The 20,952-nt window shown below is 42.5% G+C and overlaps 1 protein-coding gene and 1 non-coding gene across 12 annotated transcripts in view; one reads left to right on the top strand and one right to left on the bottom strand.

The window, feature by feature from the left end:
* Positions 1–19,491, bottom strand: part of LOC111659727 (nucleosome-remodeling factor subunit BPTF) — a 43,012-nt gene extending 23,521 nt beyond the window's left edge. For 4 of the 11 annotated variants that reach the window (XM_087175728.1, XM_087175726.1, XM_087175725.1 and 1 more), the window contains exons 1-15: positions 18,688–19,491; positions 15,126–15,951; positions 12,037–12,088; positions 11,654–11,822; positions 9,085–9,336; positions 8,116–8,319; positions 7,039–7,221; positions 6,500–6,675; positions 6,177–6,353; positions 5,714–5,913; positions 5,417–5,548; positions 4,409–4,538; positions 3,502–3,637; positions 2,739–3,038; positions 411–2,520 (exon numbers count right to left, since the gene is read on the bottom strand). In XM_087175728.1, coding sequence (XP_087031854.1) covers positions 411–2,520; positions 2,739–3,038; positions 3,502–3,637; positions 4,409–4,538; positions 5,417–5,548; positions 5,714–5,913; positions 6,177–6,353; positions 6,500–6,675; positions 7,039–7,221; positions 8,116–8,319; positions 9,085–9,336; positions 11,654–11,822; positions 12,037–12,088; positions 15,126–15,951; positions 18,688–19,261 — 5,621 coding nt within the window. In that variant the 5' untranslated portion in view covers positions 19,262–19,491. The remainder of the gene's footprint in view (positions 1–410; positions 2,521–2,738; positions 3,039–3,501; positions 3,638–4,408; positions 4,539–5,416; positions 5,549–5,713; positions 5,914–6,176; positions 6,354–6,499; positions 6,676–7,038; positions 7,222–8,115; positions 8,320–9,084; positions 9,337–11,653; positions 11,823–12,036; positions 12,089–15,125; positions 15,952–18,687) is intronic. The other 7 variants (XM_087175730.1, XM_023412741.2, XM_023412743.2 and 4 more) reach the window with 6 other exon arrangements.
* A 1,146-nt stretch (positions 19,492–20,637) lies between these two features.
* Positions 20,638–20,719, top strand: trnas-aga (transfer RNA serine (anticodon AGA)). Its single transcript has one exon. It is a non-coding gene; the product is annotated as a tRNA-Ser (tRNA).
* The last annotated feature ends 233 nt before the right edge of the window (positions 20,720–20,952 follow it).

Raw genomic sequence — 20,952 nt, forward strand, 5'->3', positions numbered from 1 at the left:
ATTTGGACTATCTGTATTGGAATTTCCCTCCTATCTCCTATCTCCTCCTCCTACATCCACAGTCACACAGTAAGTTTATGTTATGCCTGTTGTGTCAGAGTTAAAGACCTTAGTTTAAAACTTTGCCCCTTTTCTTTTTGTGTTTGACCTAATCTAGTATTTTTTTTTCCCTCCACACAAAGTGAGGTGAATAAGCTATAACGAACCCTACAGCCATCACTCTAGAACAAAATGCTCGAGTCCCACTGATCGTTGAAATAGCTGAGATTGTTCAAATGTAGAGGCTGGATTTCCCCACGCAGATCATTAAGTGCTACTTAACCAGTGAGCAGTGACAATAACACAGATGGAATGAAACCTTATGTAATGTGGTTTGGGTGGGTGAAAAGCTTAAGTAAGAGCAATGTTACCTCCAGGTGATGCCAAACGTGGGCCTGGGGGAAGGATATGGCCATATATCCAGGGCTGGCTTTGCATTGTAGCTAAACACGTGCACCTCCCGGAAACCGCCTCGCCTCGCCAGCACCTTCAAGTCATCATGTGGCAGTACGAAAATACTCTTGCGGCTGCTCTTGGTGACAAACTTGCGGTAAGAAGGAAGGGCTGTGTCCGAACGTGTCTTCTTGGTGCGGGAGAACTTTAGGAGGCGGACGCGGCCCTTTGTTGATGAGTCCTCTTGGCTCACAGCGACAGATGTTACCGAGGTTTTACCGCTGGTGTCAGTCGTTGACTTACTGACAGAGGCCGAGAGCATCGTCCTCTGTTCTTGTGTCACTGTTTCACTCTGGCTGTCCTCTGACTGACCATCGAGCCCGGAACAGATTTTGGTCACAGTTGTTTTGGTCATGGTGGTAAGAGTGGACACTGCGCTGCTTTCTGTTGTTGACAGCCTTTCTCCGGGTGCTTTCGATGGTGTGTTGGCTTTCCTCATCTCTGTGGAAACTACCGTTGTGGTGGTGGTGGAGGTTGTGGTTACCTGGGTGACGATGGTCTTGGGTGGTTCTGTCGTCCCACTGTTACTATTCTCCTCTGCAAAGTCGTCGCTCAGACTGGACTCCTCCGCTGAAGGTATAGGAGAGGGAGCCATTCTGATGATCTTGACCACAGGACTGGGTTTGGTTTCCACAGACTCAAATGGTGATGTGCTGTTGTGCTGTAGAGTGCTCTGAGTATTACCTCCAAGTGCGTCTATGTTGTTTTCCAGCCTTGTTATCTTCAGTGGAGGTTTGTAGTCCTGATCTGATATTGTCTTACTCTCGACCTCCACCTTAGAAGTTAGGCTTGGTTCTTTTGCCCCGACCTCTGTACTGTCATTTACAGGGGCCAAATCTCCGTTCAACAAAGGCTTTTGCTGCGTGCTGTCCTTCAGCGAAACAACTAGTCCTTGTTCTTCAGTTTTACCAGTGCTGTTCACCTTGGGCTGGGGACTGTTGGCGAGTACACCATTATTTGAGCTCATTACAGAGTTACTCAACAAGCTTTCACTCCCCAAACCATCATTACCGTTTACCTGAGGGAGAGGAGAAACTGGCTCGGGAGTACTAATGCTTTCGGCTTTATGTTGTCCAATTTCTTGCATATTTTCTTGGTTCACCCTTGGCCCCATGCCATTTTCCTCAGTGCCTGAATGTGCAGAACTTAACATTTCTGGGTTTTGTTGAATAGGTATAGAAGGAGATGCGTTTTGACCACTTTTTTGGTCAAGAATGCTCGTAGATGTCCTTATGGAGTCCAGTTTCAAGTTGGGTACGTCAGACCCTGTATGTTCAATATGTGCAGCCTTGGTATCATCTGATGGTACACTGACTGCTTGTTGCTCTAAAGAGCTATCAGTTCCCTGTGCTGTTATTTCTTCTGCATCAGGCAGTTTAACACCCTCTTGCCCTGAAATATCTGAACGGGTTTCTTTTGGCCCCATAGTCCTTTCCACTAAATCTGCCTCCAGTTCCTGGGGCAGGGAGGTGGTTTGGTTTTGTGGTGAAGCTGAATCTCCACCTGTACCTGTACTGCAACTGTCTTTGGGTGTGGAGTCTATTACAGAAGAAGTTAGAGGAGGAGTGACAATATCCTCTGTAGATTTCGAGAGTTCGGCCTGACTCTCTCCTTCAACTTCCCCTCCTCCAACTTCTCCTGGCCCTGGAGTTTGTATTGTGGAAGATTTCTCCTCCACTTTCACAGCGTCGCCCAGTGCGAGCTGTGTCTGAGCGAGAGAATGGGGCTTGAGTGGTGCCCGTGGCCGGACTGGAGTGCTCAGAGCAGGGGTTGAAGTAGATGAAACTGGTGTGGGAGTCTGGGGTTGTTTGGAGGCAGAGACTTGCTGCCTCTGCTTCTCTTCAATAATGTGCTGCTTCACTCGGCGCTCCAGCAGGCAGTCCAGCTTGGAGGACTTGACCTTCTTCTTGTAGGCAATGCGGGTGAGGAAGCCCTTACTGACATCCACTACATCGTAGTTAAAGGGTCGCTGAGGGCCCTCTGTAGGCTCCTCCTTCATGGAAGCCTTATCCTCCTGAATGCTGGACCCTGGAGAGGAAATGAATTTAGATTTTTAATTTGCATTGATAAAAAAATAACATACTTCTTCACACACCACTTGACACACACAAGTTGAAATGCTTCAGCAGGATACTCAATATTAAAGTGAATGTATTTCTAACTTTGTAATGAAATGGGCAAATATGAGATACTGTACATGCAATTGAATACAATGCTATTAGACACAAAGTCGCACTCTGTCATACTTTGCTCTTCATCTGATCGTGATTCTGTTGGATCCACCTCCATCTCTGCAGGTGATTCATCTATTGACAATTGGGCCGTCTTTTCTTTTTCATCCACCGCTTCTTTCTTTTCCTCTTCCATCGTCTCAGACTCGGGATCTTCGGCAGACAGCAGATGATCTGTTGCAGGTTTGGAGAGGCTAGATAGGCCTTGATCTTTTGCTTCACTGCTTAAAGCAGCAGCTCCCTGAGCTTCTGGTGCGGCTACACTTGGCCGTCGACTCAAGTCCAGCAGGGTACATTTCTTGCCAAGTTTAGCATCTTGGGAAAACAGAACGAGAAAGAGAGTTTATTTTTGAACTTATTTTGAAACACATCTGTGGCTATTGATAATTGCTATTACTCAGACAATTCAAAAGCACAAGCCATCAATCATTAAAAGATAAAATAATCTTGAAAAGGATTATCTTGCTGCCTCCAAGACGAGAAACATAAGAGTTGACACTGACACATAATTACACAAAGTAAAAGGTGAATAAGAAAGAATACAAACTATCTGTTAGGTCTTTGATTGAAGTAATAACATATAAGTCAGTTACATCCACAGACATATCAAAAGAAAGACTTAATTCACTGAAGACCAACCAACCCACGATGACATTGTGGAGATTAGTAAAAGAGAGACTAATTCCCTCTCAGAATCAAAGAGACTTTAAATTTGAGAAACCCAAAGTCCAAATAACTGAAAACCACATTTTAGGCCCCAAAGTTTCCCATTTCAGACCTTCCAGTTCTTTGCGGTAGTTGGCATTGGTGTTGCCGGGAAGCCTAGGGACGAACCGCTGCACATAAGTCTTACTGATCCAACTCCAGCCTCCATAGCCCGTAACGCGATACTCCTCTCCTTTCTGCTTCCACACCTTCACATAAGACAAGAAAGGAGAAGCGGAGTGAGAAATAGAGGGATAAAGAAACAACAAGAGGTGAAAGGTTCAAAAGGAGAAAAGTGAATTGTGAGAGACAAAAAAAAAAAAAAGTGGTGGGAAAGGAGAGAGTGAAGGTATAAAGAGAGATTCTTTAGTTTAGAGGCTGTTCACACACTGATCACTAATTGCTGAGGGAAATGACTCACGGCACAGCTCAGCTTGCTGTATCAAAGAGCCCTTGATGGTCACTCACGCACGAAAGCACAACATGCACACCAGTGTTTCCCACTGCAATGACTCAGTTTTCCAGGCATTAATTTCTCAACCTAGAAGCAGACTGGCCTGAAACATTCTTACCCTCATCCCATTATCAATGTGTTTCACGCTGTGTTGGTGCAGACAACAGATTTAAGATACTTATGTATGTGTACTACTGCATTTTATTTATAACATCAACATTCCTGTCATTCAGTGACTGCCACAAGATGTTTAGCACTGGTTGTGGTGCACGAGACATCAACATTTTATAGTTTAATAGCCATGTTGAGATTACACAGTGTAATGAGCCTTCCTGGACATTCAAGTGTCTCTATGCACCGTGCAATGCAATTTAAATGTACATGGCAGGGTGGGTTATCTTGTACATACAGCCAGAGTGTATGTGATGTGGGCATGAGAGAATGTCAGGCTTGCTGTCAGCAGTCAAATGAAAGAACAGAGCAGAACACTTAATTTATGCCTTTGTGCAACCTACAACAGACCTACCTGGTGTTTAATTGGGAAGGTGTACTTGACCCAAGTGGCCTGTTGCATCGTCTCTTCATCCTCGAGCTTCTTCTCCCTCTTTTTCACTTTCTCCTTCTCCTCACGCTCCATGGATGTCATGCGATTTAACCTGAAAGCATTTGAAATGGTCATGCAATACAGCCTGCAGCTCTTGACTGAAAATGAACAGCTTTTACACAAAGATTGGTGATTGCTTTAAATCGTGTTTTAGCAAAAGAACCTTGTTTCTGGGTCGTCTGTGAAATTTTTGCATTCATAGTGAGCCTCCCGCTGTGATTTGTATGATGGTCCCTTCACAACAACCATTCATATATTCAAGTCTACCTATTAAGCATTGTGGAGCTGACAAATGATAAAACAACTTCTGTATGACAACCTTACATTAATGATTATTTTTCTTGAGAGTGACTGTAAAGCTCACTGAGTGAGATCAAAGCGCTGATTAAAGATGAGAAGAAGAAGTTAGCTGCTCTTGGAACAGTTCTTGGAAACACACACACTTGTCCTAAAAGCTGCTGAACTGCAACTTGAGCAGCTCACACTCTCTCTTTTACTTTGATGCTCTCAGTTCAGTCGCACACACATGCACACACTCTCCGGGCCTGACCTTGTGAAATCTTGGACAATCACCTCTTTAGAGGGGCGTTGTGGTGTGGAAGCAGTAGTAGAGGCAGAGGTGGGTGGTACTGGTAGTGGACTCACAGTCTAAATATTATGCCTCACAGCTAGGGTGGGCCTTTTGATCTGATCTGGTTATGATCGCCTCTGCCTGCTAAACCAACCACACATCTCCTATGTACATGCACTGAATGCTTGTTTGAGTTTTTAACTTTTTTTTCACGTATTAGACTGTGTCTTATTTAAACTGAACATGTGGATGGATCATACAACTATTATTTCTTTTTATGTGTGTTTGAGAAAATTTTATCAATGAGTAAAAGCACAGATTTATGAATATGTAGTATAACATATACGCTATGTGTGTACCTGGTATGGCCAAGTGAGTCCTTCCAGACAGGCAGCATAGCCACAGGTTTGATGGCACACTCCAGGATTGCCAAAGCCAGCGCAAACTCTCTGGCCTTACTGCACATCTGAACTGCTTTGATCCAATTGGTCCTAGAAAACAAAGAAATAGACATTGAACCCTTCTCTATTTGCCCTGGGTGCTTTCACATTCAGTCTGCATTTGTTTTTAAGAGGCCAGTCTGGTCATGGTATACTTAAAATCACACAGATAACATGCATACATAAATACAACATAAATAATTTCTATATCCCTACCTCCACTCTGTTCTATACCTGTGTGAGGCCCAGTTAGGGTGCATGAACGGTGCCGGGACATTGTTCTCCAGCTGGATGATGGTGAGTCTCAGTGTTGAGATGGTGAGAACCTTAGAACCATGAATAGATCCATTCCACTTAAATTCTCCTGCAGGTGTCATGCAGAACTTGTGTGAGAGATGCCGCCTCTTGTCATGGTCCTGATGAAAGACACATTAATTTTAGTCAGGAATCGAATTTAGGAATCTGAAAGACCAGAGACATTTCACAGAACTGTCCCATTCAAAATCTGTCAAATAACACATATATCATAAAACTTTTGTTCCATCACGGGGCTAACACAGAAACACATTCACACCTGTTGACAACTTAGAACCACTAATCCGCCAGACTTGGATGTCTTTGTAATGATGGAAGAAACCCTTGCAATGATGGGAAAAAGAGTTTTTGTTGTGCTACTTGCCTCTCTGTGCTGGTGCTTGTTGAGGGCCAGGGCATTGGAGCTGTACTGGTTATGATAGACGCGGTACTTGCCCTCCTGGCCAAGCTTGAAGAATTGGCTGAGGGTCCCCTTCATCACCACATCCTTGCTGCGTGTGCTGACACGGGTGACATCACCTTGCGCATTTACTACCAGTACCTATGGAGGTGATAAAAGTCAGTTAAATCTGTAGTACTTCCTTGAGGCCCGTCTCTTAATACATAGATTCACCTGGCCAGTGCACCTGTGCAAACATTTTTCACATATTGCCTGAAAGTGTCTGCCTCGTCATCCACAGTTCTCACCTCTTTGCCTTCTTTAAAGCCCTTGTTGGCCTCGTGAACAGCAGCAGCCACCTGTTGGTTCTTGAGCTGGCTCAGCTTGCTCTCTGGGTTCCTCAGCCTGGTCACCATGCGAGTTGCCGAAGACTTCTTGCCGGTCAGACCTGTCGTCTCACCATTGGCCGAATCTTTACCCTCCCCTGAAAATGCAATGCTTGTTTCAGTCAAAGTCAGATGAAGCCAAGTCACACAGTAGTAAACTCTACTTGAACGAAGGTGATATGATGTGCACAGATTACTAAAAGAGAAAACCACTTGACAGTGATTTTATATCATAACACACGTGCTGCGTTTCCCATGTAGCATGTGCTGCTAGTCTTTTTTAAGGCCTATTAACTGGGATGCACAATCTGTAGATGACTAGTATGATATAAGGGACAATTATCCTAAGCCTTTTCTGGCAGCATTTAAGTTGCAAGGTTAATTTCCAACAGTAAAATAAATTGCTGCAGAGGATAGCTCTTATATTACAACAAAAAAATATGATATTTTTTTTGTCAGACCTGTGTCATCGAGGCTTGCTAGGGATGACTGTGAGGACTTGTCAGCAAGGTCTGGGGGTTCAGGGCCCCTGGGAGGGACCCCGGCTCCCATGCTGCCGTTACTGTTCTCTTCGCTGGTCTGGGAGGGCTGGCTCAGGCTGGGGACTCCATCTCCACTGACAGAATCTGATGATGGGTTTTCTGCTGCACAAACAGAAAATCAGTATTGATTGTCAAGACAAACAAGGCTTGCAGGTCTCGACTGTGCTGTTGTTGTCAACATCTGTGGCATCTTTGATTAATTGGTTTGCCAGCAAGATGCAGGTGTTAGCCCATGCTGAAATTACTGAGCAAATAAAACTGTAGCATCAAAGCCGTGATCACTGACCAACAAACAGGAGATTCTGCACAGGTAAAAGCTCAGTCTACGTGGAGACAAACTTTCTTGTGATAGTTCTGAAATATAGTTTATAGTTGAGGCTGTGGCTCCCTCTACTGATAAGTCATGCGTAATGCACCATATAAACCCCTCCAGGCAAGGCAAGGTTTGTGCACGCATGACCACATTGACCAAAACAACAAATGCTGCTATGTAATTTTTAAGGATGAATATGTGCAGGTCATCAATCAGCAATTACAAGCAAGCAGCCAAAGAAAAGCTTTTCATAAGAATTATTGCACCAGGCAACGCGATCACTGTCCCGAGTTGACTGATCGCTCCATGAGGCCAGTCGTGTTGACTGCAGTGACAATGCCTTCTGATTGCAAATCAACTGATGCAATCTCTTGGGAGAGAAAGAGGGCATGAGGAATTGAGAGTTCAAAGCTCCAAAGCTGATGCCAGAATTCAAGAAATAAAAACTGGACGACTGAACACAAAAGCCAGCAGATGGAATGAGAGCCACATGCAAAAAGAGGCAGGCGAGGAAATGGTCGGGAGGAACACCAAAGCACTCTGGGGTATATGGCGGAACACACAAGTCACACTAGTACGGGATTCATCACACAATCCGCTTAAGTTTCAGGCTGTGGCAGTGAAGCAGATTCTCAAAAAGGAGCTTAATGAGGGCAGCTTTGCCCTGAATTGTCCTGTGATACCTTTGGTGTTGTTAGAGACCTCCATAGGGGAACACCCCTCTATCCGAGCCTCTGTGGTGGAGGCCGGGGGCTTTGGGGGCTCAGTGGGCAGGCTAGAGCTCACGATGTTGGTTTGTGTTGGAGCAGAGGTTGCTGGAAGTATAGGTCCACATGAGAAGTTACTGCCACTACTGCCTTCTCGGTCAGTGGGTGGAGCTTCAGCAACTACAGATGAACAGCAGCAGTGTTGTAAATATTGTAGATTTTAGTTGATAATGCATAGGTAACTTGGAGACAATGGAGAGGAGTAATGATGGTTGACAAATATGGTCAAATCATAAAGTCATATAACATCCATCATCAATATGTCAAAAAAAAGATTTTAGACATTGTTGGCAGAGCCACATAATACCTTTAAAAATGTATCTATACATATGGAGTTATTTAAATTAGCTTTTTCAGATTAACACAATCATGTATTTATGGGAATACAGACATTTATAATCATTATGCTCTCGAGGCTAATTAGACGCCTCTTACCAAACCTGTATAATTGACTCTCAACTCGCCCCAAGATGTTTGTGTTTTGTTCTGCTGCCAATGCAATAAATGTCTAGTTATTGCATCGTTAGAGCCCCTTTATTGCACTGGATAATACATCTCTCGCAAGACACCAATACAAATTAACATATGTGCTTTGTGAGTGCCAAACGTGTCGCTTGCATCTTGACAAACAGCACAGCATTTCTAAATGGTCCACCAGACAAATAACTGTGGAATTCATTCTTGAATCAATAACTAATTACACTATTATGATGATGTCCTTTTTTTTCCAAGGCTCAAAAAAAGAATAGAGTGGAGGTACTGAGAAAAAAAACAGTTTTTAAGGTTAGATGTTATGTTTCTTTATGCCACTTTCATCCTTACTTAAGACTACATATTTGGTCATGTTTCTCTGAGTGTTTCGTGAAATATAAGCATCATAATTACCTCCAGTTTTGACACCATCCTTTTTCTCCTCTGTGGCCTCTTCGTTTGTCTCCCCCTCCTCCTTTGTCATATCTTTGACCTTGCCCTCCGGTTGTCCCTCCTCTTTCAGCTTGACCTCTCCGTCTTCCTTCTCCGCATCCACCTCCTTCTTCTCCCTCTCCAGCCGCGCTTTCTGGGCCTCCTCGGCAGCCCGTCTTTTCACCTCCTCCAGCTCCTCCTCCTTCTTAGCCCGCAACCGCTCCAGGATCTCCTCTGGATGAAAGAGAAAGAGGTAAACGAAAGAAAAGCGATAGTTGTAAGATAAAAGAAACGAAGGGCTGCGTCTATAAATATCCCAAGAAAGAGTGATAGACTCGAAGATTTCATGATAATCATACTGGATGTGATCAATGATGTGACGAAACACAAAGAAAAAGAAGACACAAAATAATCCTTTGGACAGTACGGCAACTCCAAAAAGGCATAATACTGCTGGATATTCACAACTCAATTCACAAAATTAAGTAAAAAGAAAAATCTCTAAAAAAAAAAAATAAAAAAATGATTGTGGTTACTCAACTGTGATGATCTGTCTGGAAACAGAAAAAATGTTACTTTCAAAATGAAACAACAGAGGCATCACAGATGACTTGACCAAACTGAAGACTAAATAGAAAGAAAAAATGAGGTGACTTTGAGGCCAGATTATAACACGTTTCAATTTTTTTTTGCTTAGACTTCACAAATGGTGTCGGCAACCGTTTATACACTGATTATCTGCACGTAAAATATTCATGCTCACTGATGTTGACTTCTAACCTGCTGTAAAACACCACCATAAAGTTACACCCCTATGCGAGGTCAGAGAGCACAATGACTCAATGCTGTATCTTAGATTGATCTTTTCACTGATTCTGAGGAGGAAGCATGTTGGGTAGAAGACTGTGAAGTCCTTTGTGAGAGTATGACTCATCAGTAAGACTACTGCAGATTAACATAAACCAAATGATGTAAAACCTTGATCCGCAGTGGGCAATTTATATAATAGCAAAGCGTAAAGCAGATGATAACCTTTTGTTTCATTAAATCGCAGAGGAAGGTGTGAGAAGGACAGCATAAATAAATGCAAAGAGGAATTAAATGCAGGTAAGCAGGCTGTCTCTCCTAAACACTTGACAGACAGAAAAATCTAAATCTGTAAATGAAAACACTCATCAAAAGTGAAAACACCAAAAACGACCAAATGACTTGAAGCTTTGATGGAAGATTCTGTGGTCAAGCTGTTTTTGTTCAGTACATGAAGTCTATCTTTGTGTGATGGTATGTACAGTATATGTTATCTTGAACATCATAATCTGTGCTCATTCTGCCTCCCCCTAAATAGCATCATGCACCACTACAGTATGCAAATGTTGAAGATTTTCTTTTATAGACACACAAAACAGGAATCACAGTTCGCTCTGTAGACTACAATTTTTTCCCCTCAGAATTATTCTCCCTTTTGTTTAAACAACACTGATTTACAAATGCAGACGCAGGACTGACACATGCCCGGCCACTGTCTCCTAACCTAACCTCCTAACCACCCTAGTGAAGATTGAGAAAATACTACACATTTTATATGTGATAGTCATAAACTGACTGTGTAAAAATGATCTTAAACAAAAGTTGATTCTAATTGAATTTATGAGCCTCTATCTGTTTTCCACATAAGGGTAGTTTTGCTATTTCAATTACTGTATTTTTGTGTTCTGGGATTATAATGCAATTTTATGGATGAGTTGTGTAAAACAGCTGCCACATATACAAAACTGGATATTAAGTGCTTCTTTTTCTACTTACTGACTTACTGTATATTCAGTATTAAGTGTGCAAGAGTGCATATTCATATGCTAGAGACCACAGTGGCAGCACACGGGTGAAGCTACTGCTGCCGGTTTGAAAAAGTTTGGCAAAAGCCATATTTATTCTTTCAAGTGACATACTTTTTTTCTATTCTTGTGTTACCTATTTCCTGGGTGTAAAAAAAAAAATAGGTTAAAGACTGTTGTCAGTTAGAACCTGTAACTTATCTGTGCACACCAGATGCTTGTTAGATGTGCTTGTTTACACTCAAGCTGTTGCTTCAAAAGTTGACACCACGTTACACAGCACTGTTTAAAGTGTACTGCTTTTTCTTAAAGCTGAATTGCTTTGAACTTGATTGAATGGTAAAAACAGCCAAAAGCATACACATGGATTTGGTGGATACCCTGCAGACAGAAAGGAAGGGACATGGGACTGAAGGGAAGCTCAAGAGCTGGATGCTAGCCAGAGTGGGTCCAGAGTAAGGTTACATAATAGCTGGGTTGATTCCTATGGCCCAGCCATCTATGACTGGGTGGCATTCATGAGCCCTGGGGGGAAAGCAGGGAGAGGAGTGAAGGGGGGAAGAGAGACAGCTAGAGAAAGAGAAGAAAAAAATACTTTGTGCTTAAAGAGATCCTTCTTCCACTCTGATTCATGTCTGAAGTCAGTGACAGAATGCACCTCAGATTCTCTGAAAATTCGTTTATTTTATTAAAATGACAAAGAATTACGAGCTCTTTACCGTTGGCAGCAGTAAGGAAACACTTGTTGCTGCCACGGGCCTTGTTGGTTAGGTCCTCATTGATGTCCATATGTGTGTGCACCTCATCCCTTATCTCTTCAAGGGCAGCATACAGGTCAGCCTCCCAGTACTCCTTATCCAAGCAATCTATCAGCTCAGCCAGCTGGACCTGGGAAGGACAGAGTTTAGGGAGAGTTTAATAAGTGCAATGTTAATATTATAACTGCAGTGCTGCCAAATAACAAAGAACGTTTGGATGCATTTTGTTAATTAAAAGAAATAAAGTTGTGACACATATAAAAAAAAGGAAACAAAAACAGAGTGACTGTGACTGTGTTAAGAGTAAACAACCCTTGTTGGAGAAAAAGATGAGTCTCATTTACCTTGGTGCTGTAGTACCAGATGGCTTTGTCCTCCTGCTCACCATCCTCTTCACTGTAGGAGAGAAATGAGAGAGGAAACAAAAGAGGAAAAAATTGTAAAAATTAGGAGACACAACAGGGAAGGGTAGGACATATGCTTGCTCTCTGTATGCTATTATGCAGCTGTATGTGCTTTAATATTAATTGGTTGTCATTTGTCTCATCAGCAGATTAATTTGTCTTTAAGTTTTCACATGACTGTGGTGAAAATTAGCCATTTGTCTAAATCTAAACATTTACATCACATTGATGTTGATTTATGTGCATTATCCCTGATAAATTTTGCCTAGAGGATCCATCCATTATAAATGTTCATTTTACAGTTAGCCTGCTTGATTGACCATCATCAACAAAGTGGACCTTACCAAAAATGTTAAAGTCTATTTCCCTCTCTCTGTGGTGATACATTGCCGTCTAATTCTGCACCACAGACAACACATTTAACATCAACTGCGCAACTCAAAAACAGGAGCAGGTGTGAACAACTGTGCAAAGCATGCAAAGTGCCAGTGGGAAATACAGGACAAAAAATCCACTGAAGAATCTTGCACACTGTAAAATTGTCGATCAGACTGTGATTTCTTCAATTGTTCTGCAGGTGTGCAAAAAAACAAAAAAAACAAACTTATATTGTATTACACACAAATAAGGCAACTAGCAAATGTATAGTTTATGTATTTTGCAATTGTAAAATATTTGTTAAAGAGCTATAGTTTACATGTATTACAGTCACAGGGCTTGCTTGAGTTTCACGGGTCTCTTGGCAACAATTTCCAAATAACAATTGTTTTCAGAGGTTCAAAATGACAACAGCAGTTCACAGCCAGTGCACACGCTTGGCCATTAGGAGCATCTTGAAAACATTGGCTGTCCATGGTTTTGAAAAGAATAATCAATTTATTCTAAAGCTACATATTTTGTTGAACAAATGAAAGAATATTAGTATTATACACTTTGAATGAGTGGGGCTGGGTGATATAAATAGAATTGTATCACAAGATTAAACATTTTTTAATACTGATATCCACGGCAAAAAATTATAAATGTATCTTAGTAAGTGATAAATCTTTATGGTTGTTCTGATTTACTAGCTTTATATAGCTACATATCTACATGATTTATATACAAATCATTAATCATCACTAGGGCACGTGAGTTTATGTGGCAGCAGCTACAGCTAGCGTACTTGACAGCTTTTTGCTCAGCATGGTCCTTGTCCAGGGACAGTGATGCCTGAGGACATATTATAACACCAGTATCTATTTCAGCATCCTTCCAGGACTTTTCTGGGCATATTTGGGTATACACATTCAAACAAGTGCACACGCACGCACACCTTAACTTCATACGTGCAGTCACACAAACTTATTTCCTGTGCGCATGACTTGTTTGCACAAACACACACGGCCTCTGAAGGGGGACTGGACATCAGCACCTGCTTTGGGCCAGTTTGGTGTGGGAGTGCGAAGCAGAAAAAGAAGAGACAGTGTGAAATGCAGCGATGACAAAACTTGGGCCACCTATCCTCTTAAATCTTTTATTGTTCAGGTGATCTATGCTCCTTTATGGTTTATGTAGCAGGCCCTCTGCTGCTGCTGACCCAGCACACATACCATCTGTGACTGCTCAATACCAAGATAATTTGCTAACGTATAGGACCAATACTGCTGATGGTCAGGTTATGTTAAATCTTGTGGAGGGATGCAGTTATTTTCGGTTTATTAAACAGCAGGTCTTACCAACACACAGATCTGTAATCGCGTGCAAAAAATTAAGCTTGGGGTTTCCTTTAACTTTACCCCAATGAGTTCATTACTTTTTGTCAAACAAAATACACAATCCTGTATCTTGTTTTCAGTGTCTGCAGCTACACATGAGTTTGAAACACAGCATATGGAAACTTGTTTGCTGATACAGTCACACAATAGTGGATAATCTGTTCTACAATTCTGTTCTCATCAAACAAATTTGCGGTATGTATGTTTGATTTTTTAAGCATTGGCCTATGTTTTTCAAACTGATGCAGTTAATTTGTAGTAAATTAAAATGGGTCACTGCAGGTCATTTCACCTAGCTTCATCACTTGCCTCCAGACCTGGGTGGGCTCAGACGGGACAGAGCCTGACTTTGAACACTTTATGGATGGTAATTTTATTCAATGTCAACAACATTTAAATGACATTTACAATTTATGAACAATTCTGTGATTAAGCAATACTGTGTAAAGTACTCTGACAACAGTCTTTTATGAATGAAGAGGGGAGTCGAATGCAGACTGAACACATGTTGAGCAAAGAACATGTCTCTACATCTGCATTTAATGGGTATTAATTCCTTGGATTAGCAAGGAGGCTTCGACAAGTATAGAGCCATCCACACAGAGCTTCACAGACATTGTAACAGTGTATGGTGTCTCTCAAGAAGATCATAGATCTCACAATTGCCAATCTTCAGATAAGAGCCTGGGATAAAGTAAACTGACCCACACATAATGTGGTAGATCAGCTGCACAGAGGGCAGCTACAGTTTATATTGTACTATGTCAAATCACAGTAGAGGAATGAGCAGAACGGAAATTACAGCACTAGTGGCCATAGCTCTCCTCCTTATGGTGTTGCTTTGTTCATGCAAATGATTTGTGACCACAAGTTTGCAATAACCGATTAAGCTGCTTTGAAAAAGGACACTGCTTTTCCGCTGATTACCTTCACAGGTAAAATACTTCTTTTAATTTTTGAAAACAAACTCACAGAAATTGGGACAACTGTGTGAGTTGGTTCTGTGTTGGTAAAGTCTTGTAACGGTGCTACTTTTCTGGCAAGGACCCTGTTCAAAAAAGAATAAATTTGTTTCACATAGTTTAATTAATTAAATGTTTGAGTGATATCTGGATATTTTAGTAACTTTCACTAATAACTTTGTTTTAAATTTTGAAGTGGCATATTATCAATGTGCAAGACTGCACCTAGATTAAGTCACTCACACTGACACCTCTAATGTTGAATCCTATGCAATAATCATGGAGCAAAAATGAAACATTGTAAACTTACACAACAACGCGGCGGTTCAGGAACCAGTATTTGCGGTGTTGTCGGTCATAGCCAACTGGCAGTTGACGAATAAACGGCTTGCTCTTCTGAACTTCTGGGATGCAGTCCGCAACACCAGGTACCTTGTGTGCTACACACACTTCACACTGCCACTCGTCCTCTGGCACTTCCTGCAATGGTGGCTTCACACACTCCAGATGGTAAACGGCTGAACATGTCTCACAGCACAGCAGGTCACCAAGACGATGGCATACCCTGCAGTGGTCATCATAGGCAACCACCCCTTCTGACATTAGCTCCTCCCGGGCAATATTTGTCGCCAGGAACTGGTCCACCAAAAACTGAAGAACTTTAACTTTGCTGTCCAATGGTTCATACGGGTAATCCTCACATTCCTGGAAAGGCAGAATATGCCGGTACTCCGGGTCGCTCTCACAATACGCCCGCACCACCTCTGGCCAGGTCATACCATCCACAAAATACAGAGTGGAGTTAACAGAGTCTTTCACGTCAGCAGGCCCAAATGTGGTGTTGGAAGTGTCCTCCTCTCTGAGAATAGCTTTGAGCAGGGATATGTGGGTCTCTGCCAGCAGTGTACACTGCTCCTGGCTGGCCAATGCTGCACAGAAATCCTCAAAGCGGAACGGAGAGAGCCGCAGCACTGAGCCAAAGTTGCGGAGGACCTCATAGACGGCCGACACGTTCAGGAGCTGTGAGGTAGGAATCAGGAGGTCCTCAGAGGACTTGGGAAGCTCCAAGGGAGGAATGTCCTTTGCCTCAAGGATTGGAGATCGTGGTCGCATTGCCCGACTCCTCCGACTACGGCCTGAGAGAAGTGAAAAAGCCAGGAGGAGGGAGAGCACACAAACAAAGAGAGAAAATGAAAAGGAGACGTGTATAGACCACTTTAAGCACTGTGTGCTGCTTGTCTACTTTATACAATAAATGGAAAGTTAATGGAAAGTTAATGGACAACTCTAAGCATTTGAAATGCAGGTGTTTGGAATGAAAACGAATGTGTCTGCAGAATAAAATGAACTTTGCTGCTTTCAATCACCACAAAATGTTCAAACATGGCAATTATGATGAGATGCACACAGAATACCAAACTGGAATGAGCTAACATGTATATCTTATGTTACCGTTATTCAATGCAACATTACGCCTGAACTCATTAGCATCCTTGATGTCTCACTAAACTCTGCTCTCTGATGTTGCATCAGTACAGTGCCTTCAGCAATGCAGGCACGGGGAGGGTATCCCTGGGGAGACTCAGAATACAATCTGGTTAGATTCTCTCTTCCAGCTTGGTGATTCCTCAAGAGGTAACCCAAAGTGCCACCAATGTGTATGAGGAGCTCAAAGCTTCAAATCCCTTTCTTATTAAAATGGGATACAATAACAATATACCAATTACATTTGAATTCCCTTTCCTTCCAAATATTACATAGAATTATTGGAATGGCGGAATCTCAATATAGTGCTTGTGTGAATGGTGCTATTTATAATACACTGTGACACTGTGGAAGTGACATTATAAAAAAATAGACAAGAACACTCCTGTCCCAAGGCAATAAGAAATACTTCAGATTGATTTATAAACCTGCTTCTGTTTTTGCAAGAGAAATATATGCAGATGTTGCAGCATATGTATTGTACCTGTGTATTCCTTCTGGACTGTGCGTGTCTGTGTACATTACCCATTTCTGAACATAGTGATGTTGAATAAGCCAAGCCTGCTTTTGTGGTTGAATTGGGGGGGGTCAATCCAGGTCGTCTGACCTGGCCTAACAACCCTGCTCCTGACCAGGGTTACGTGCTTGTCTGACACAGATCAGCTTTGTTATGAAAGAATGAAGAAACATTTCTATGATCATCATAATATTAGTATACTGTTGCTATTTACTCATTATAAAATGAGCATTATATTGTACATATTGCTGTGTGTTAGCTTTGTCGTGGGCTCTTCTCAATCTCACAGATTCTGTGACATCACTGTAGAGTGTGGGTTGCTGCATTAACTTTTCATAAGTAGACCAAAAAAACAAATCGTATAAAATTACACCACTGCATCCACACTGCCTGCTATGATGTATCTTCCCTGTAAACATTTATGCATTCATGGCTGACAAAGTTATTCAACATTTAGCAGATGTATTTGAATTCGGGCTAGTATGATTCAGTGGTTTTAGCAGTGATGTATACACAGAGATAGTGTTGCGACTACAGCAGCAGAAACGGCTGTATCATGAATGGTGAAGGCCAAGGATTAGGCTGGGACAGCAGTATGGTATGAACAGGTCAACCAGGGGTTGATCATGGGTTCACTTTGAAAAAAGCATGGATATATGTGCCTATGACAGCGAAAGCTCTGTAATGTCTGTCTGTCACTATTGGTCTTATGAAAGACCCCTCACACTCAGCTGCACCATACTGCCAAGTTCACACGTCTTTAGAAAAAGCAGACGGCTTGGACAATGGAAGTTGAGAGGTATGTGTGTAATCCCTGAACCAATTAAATTTCAACTGGGCCTGACCAGTGTTGTGAAGTGCTATAGAGCAAATATACCAAGTAACAGGCAAGAAATGTTTTTTTAAGTAGAGTTAAACTTTTGTTTCAAAGAAAAAGTACATTAGTCTGGGTTACCTGTACAACCATTTTTCTAATCCTATCCAGAATTACTTCCAGTAGCTTGCACACTGCCAGTGGATTACTTTACATACCAGCAGGTGTCAATTGATTTTTGCAGACACAATATTATTAGTATGTATGTTTATCACTGGGAATGTGATGGATCTCACTTGCTCACCTGATAAACATAAGAGGGGTTACTATGGTAACGGTGCACCACGTAATATTGTAATGACATGTTTGCAACAAGTGAAAAAAGAGCGCCTCTCTTCAAAACAAAGACCTGGACAAGCTCATTTAGCAGCATTATGTAACGGAAATATGTCTTCTGAAATCCAGTTGGAAAGGGTACATGTGTAAGTCTATTGATCGTACAAAAAAACAATGATTATCTATTTAACGGATAACACTTTAATTAAGTACTACAGCTATGGGGAAACTACGAACTGTCAAACTGAGACCAATTGGAAACAATGTTTACAGACGAGGTGTTTTGATGGAGCGCAGTTTACAAAACAGAAAGTGGACTTAGTCTGCTTTTGCATAAGTAGAAATACTGAATGAATGAAATGAATGGAAAGTAGCAAACGCAGTAAATACATCTTGCTTCTCAATGTGTAAGAAAACACGTCAAATACGGCACGCGCATGGAAAAACTCCGGTTAAAAAACACATATTAATCATTATAAATTGACAACAAAAAATGTGCTGATCCGACAAAAAATTAAAACGTGAGAGCCGGTTGAAGCGTGGAGCCGATCTGCAAGCCAGCGGCCAGCAGAGCACACGGTAAACAAAGGCCTGTTTCTGAGTGCAAGCTCCATTTTGAACAATGCGGCTTGGTTTCTGTACTGAGCTAAAAATAAAATGCACACTTTAAGTAATGCAAACATGCTTTGCTAAAGTGCGTGCACTTGCAAACGAACGTACCTGGGGTGCTACCGAGCGTGCTGTGGCTCCTAAAACTACTCTCGGTACAGTAGCTGGCATCATCATCATATGGTAGTTCCTCCAGATAGTCAGAGTCGTTTCCCAAGGCCTCCTCTTCTTCAAGATCCGACGAAGGGTTGTCGTTCAGGAGTTCATCTTCGTCGGACCTGTAGCTTAAATTATCATCTTCCTCGTCGCTGTTGTCGTCGTAGACTACCTTGGTTTGAGGCCGCCTCACTCCGCCTCTGCTGCCGCGGCCGCCTCTCGACCCCCTGCCTCTCCCTCTGCCTCCTCTGCCCCGCGATGCCGCGGCCGCCGCCGTGATGGAGCCTCCAACTTTCCTGCGGCCCCGGGACGAATGAAAGTTCTCTCGGCCGGAGATTTCTGTATCCACCTCGGCTGAGCTAGTGCCGCAAACACCGCCACTTCCTCCCCGTCCCCGACCCCGTCCTCTGCCTCTTCCCCGTCCACGCATCCCTCTATTCCTGCCGCCCCGAGAGCCGCGGACTGGCCCGGGTGAACCTTCCCGCATCACGGCTGCTTGTTTGGGCGGCCTTCCTCTTCTCCCCCTCATTGTAGGAGAGAGTCTCTTCTGTTCCGCTTCAATTTCGGTGCTTGAGTAAGGCACACACACCGGAGAAAAACGGGGTACAAAAAAACCAATGGATCTGGTGACGGTTCCCGAAAGTCCCCACCAAGCCCCGGTCTCAATTTCAGGGCGGAAAGCTCAAACTGAATGGCCGGTGTCCCGCTCTGGGTCGCCTGCAGACGCCATTTTTCTTCTCGGCTCTCCCTCCGTTGAAAACACAGCAGGCCCCAGAGCTGCGTCAATCTACACAAACATACAGTGATTATACCGGAAGAATAGTGCATATCCTTCAAAATAAAATAAGGGAAACGTTTAAAAAACAGCACAATAATAAATACAGTTGTGTACAGAACATAACCTAAGTATCACATCCAATTCTATCCATTATTGTTTTTCACCATCACAGTTTGATTAATCCAAAAACAAATTCTAAACGTTTTCGTTTTAACGAATTCACTGTAACGGAGCCGGACGTGCTGAATTATTCTCTAACTTAACACTAACAGGCCTGAGTAGATGCGAGGTCACGTGACTCTCTATTCCACAATAGACTCAATTGCCGTGCTAGCTCATAAAATTACTTATCCATGCAAACGCCGTCCACCAATAGTATTTTATTAGTGCTAGCCGGTCCTGCTGGGTGGTTTTAATCACAGGTGTATGAAGTGTATTCAGTGAAACACCATCGTTCATGTCGGCCCTGTCGCCATCGTCGTCACAGTAATGCGAGGCGAGAAGATAAGCATACGTCCGACATCGAGCACTATTACATGAACATGAACAAGTCCTCGTAAAAGTTAACTGTACACATATTACAAGGTTTGGAAATGCGTGAATGTGGAAAATGCTCCGGTGTATTTCTTGGCCAAACGCATTTTGCATGGCTTATTTTCTTCTTAATAATTACGAAGAAAACTTGGCTCAATTTTCAGTCAGTTCAGTCAGGTCGGTTAACCAAACTGAAATTAACAGTGCGCTATCATCTGTTGAAACAATGTAGCCTAAAATAACATGTAATAGACTAAAGTAGAGGCGCAGCACCGTGATCTGGTGGCCAGCGACACCCTTGACTCTAGCATTTATTTTGTCTTACGCTCTGGGTTTGACTTGATGTCTGAAGAGAAGTAACATTTTAAATTCATTTTTTCGTCTCAGCTTGTGGTTGCTTTTCTCTTCTTAACCTGGGTGGCTACATCAGCCACAGACAAAACACAGCCCAAGTAACTAGTAAGCCGGTTAAACAGGAGATTAAGTTTTTTTTTTCCTCAGCAGATATTGCAAAAATAATTACGTGAACCACTGTTAAAGATTTATTTGAAAATAGGTTTATTGTTGATCGGCCTGACAGAGATATGTGTACAGTTGTCGTGGCCGAGTGGTTAAGGCGATGGACTAGAAATCCATTGGGGTCTCCCCGCGCAGGTTCGAATCCTGCCGACAACGGATCTTTTACAACGGTGAGTTAAACATTTGTAACAGCCACCAAATAATGGCATAATTAGCTAAAGCTATAGTTTTTGTGGCAGCTATACAACGGCCAAGACGCCACCGTACCACCCATCCAGAAAACACTCTAAGCTGTTGCATGAACTCTGCCATCACGTGTAGTGTATTTCTACAGGGCCTATTACACACTTCTGTTTGCCCATACCGCTGTCCTCATCACCCTCGCAATG

The sequence above is a fragment of the Seriola lalandi genome, unplaced genomic scaffold (assembly GCF_002814215.2).
Source record: "Seriola lalandi dorsalis isolate HSWRI2012SDOR001 ecotype SW California unplaced genomic scaffold, Sedor1 jcf7180002054486, whole genome shotgun sequence".
NCBI classification, from domain to species: domain Eukaryota; kingdom Metazoa; phylum Chordata; class Actinopteri; order Carangiformes; family Carangidae; genus Seriola; species Seriola lalandi.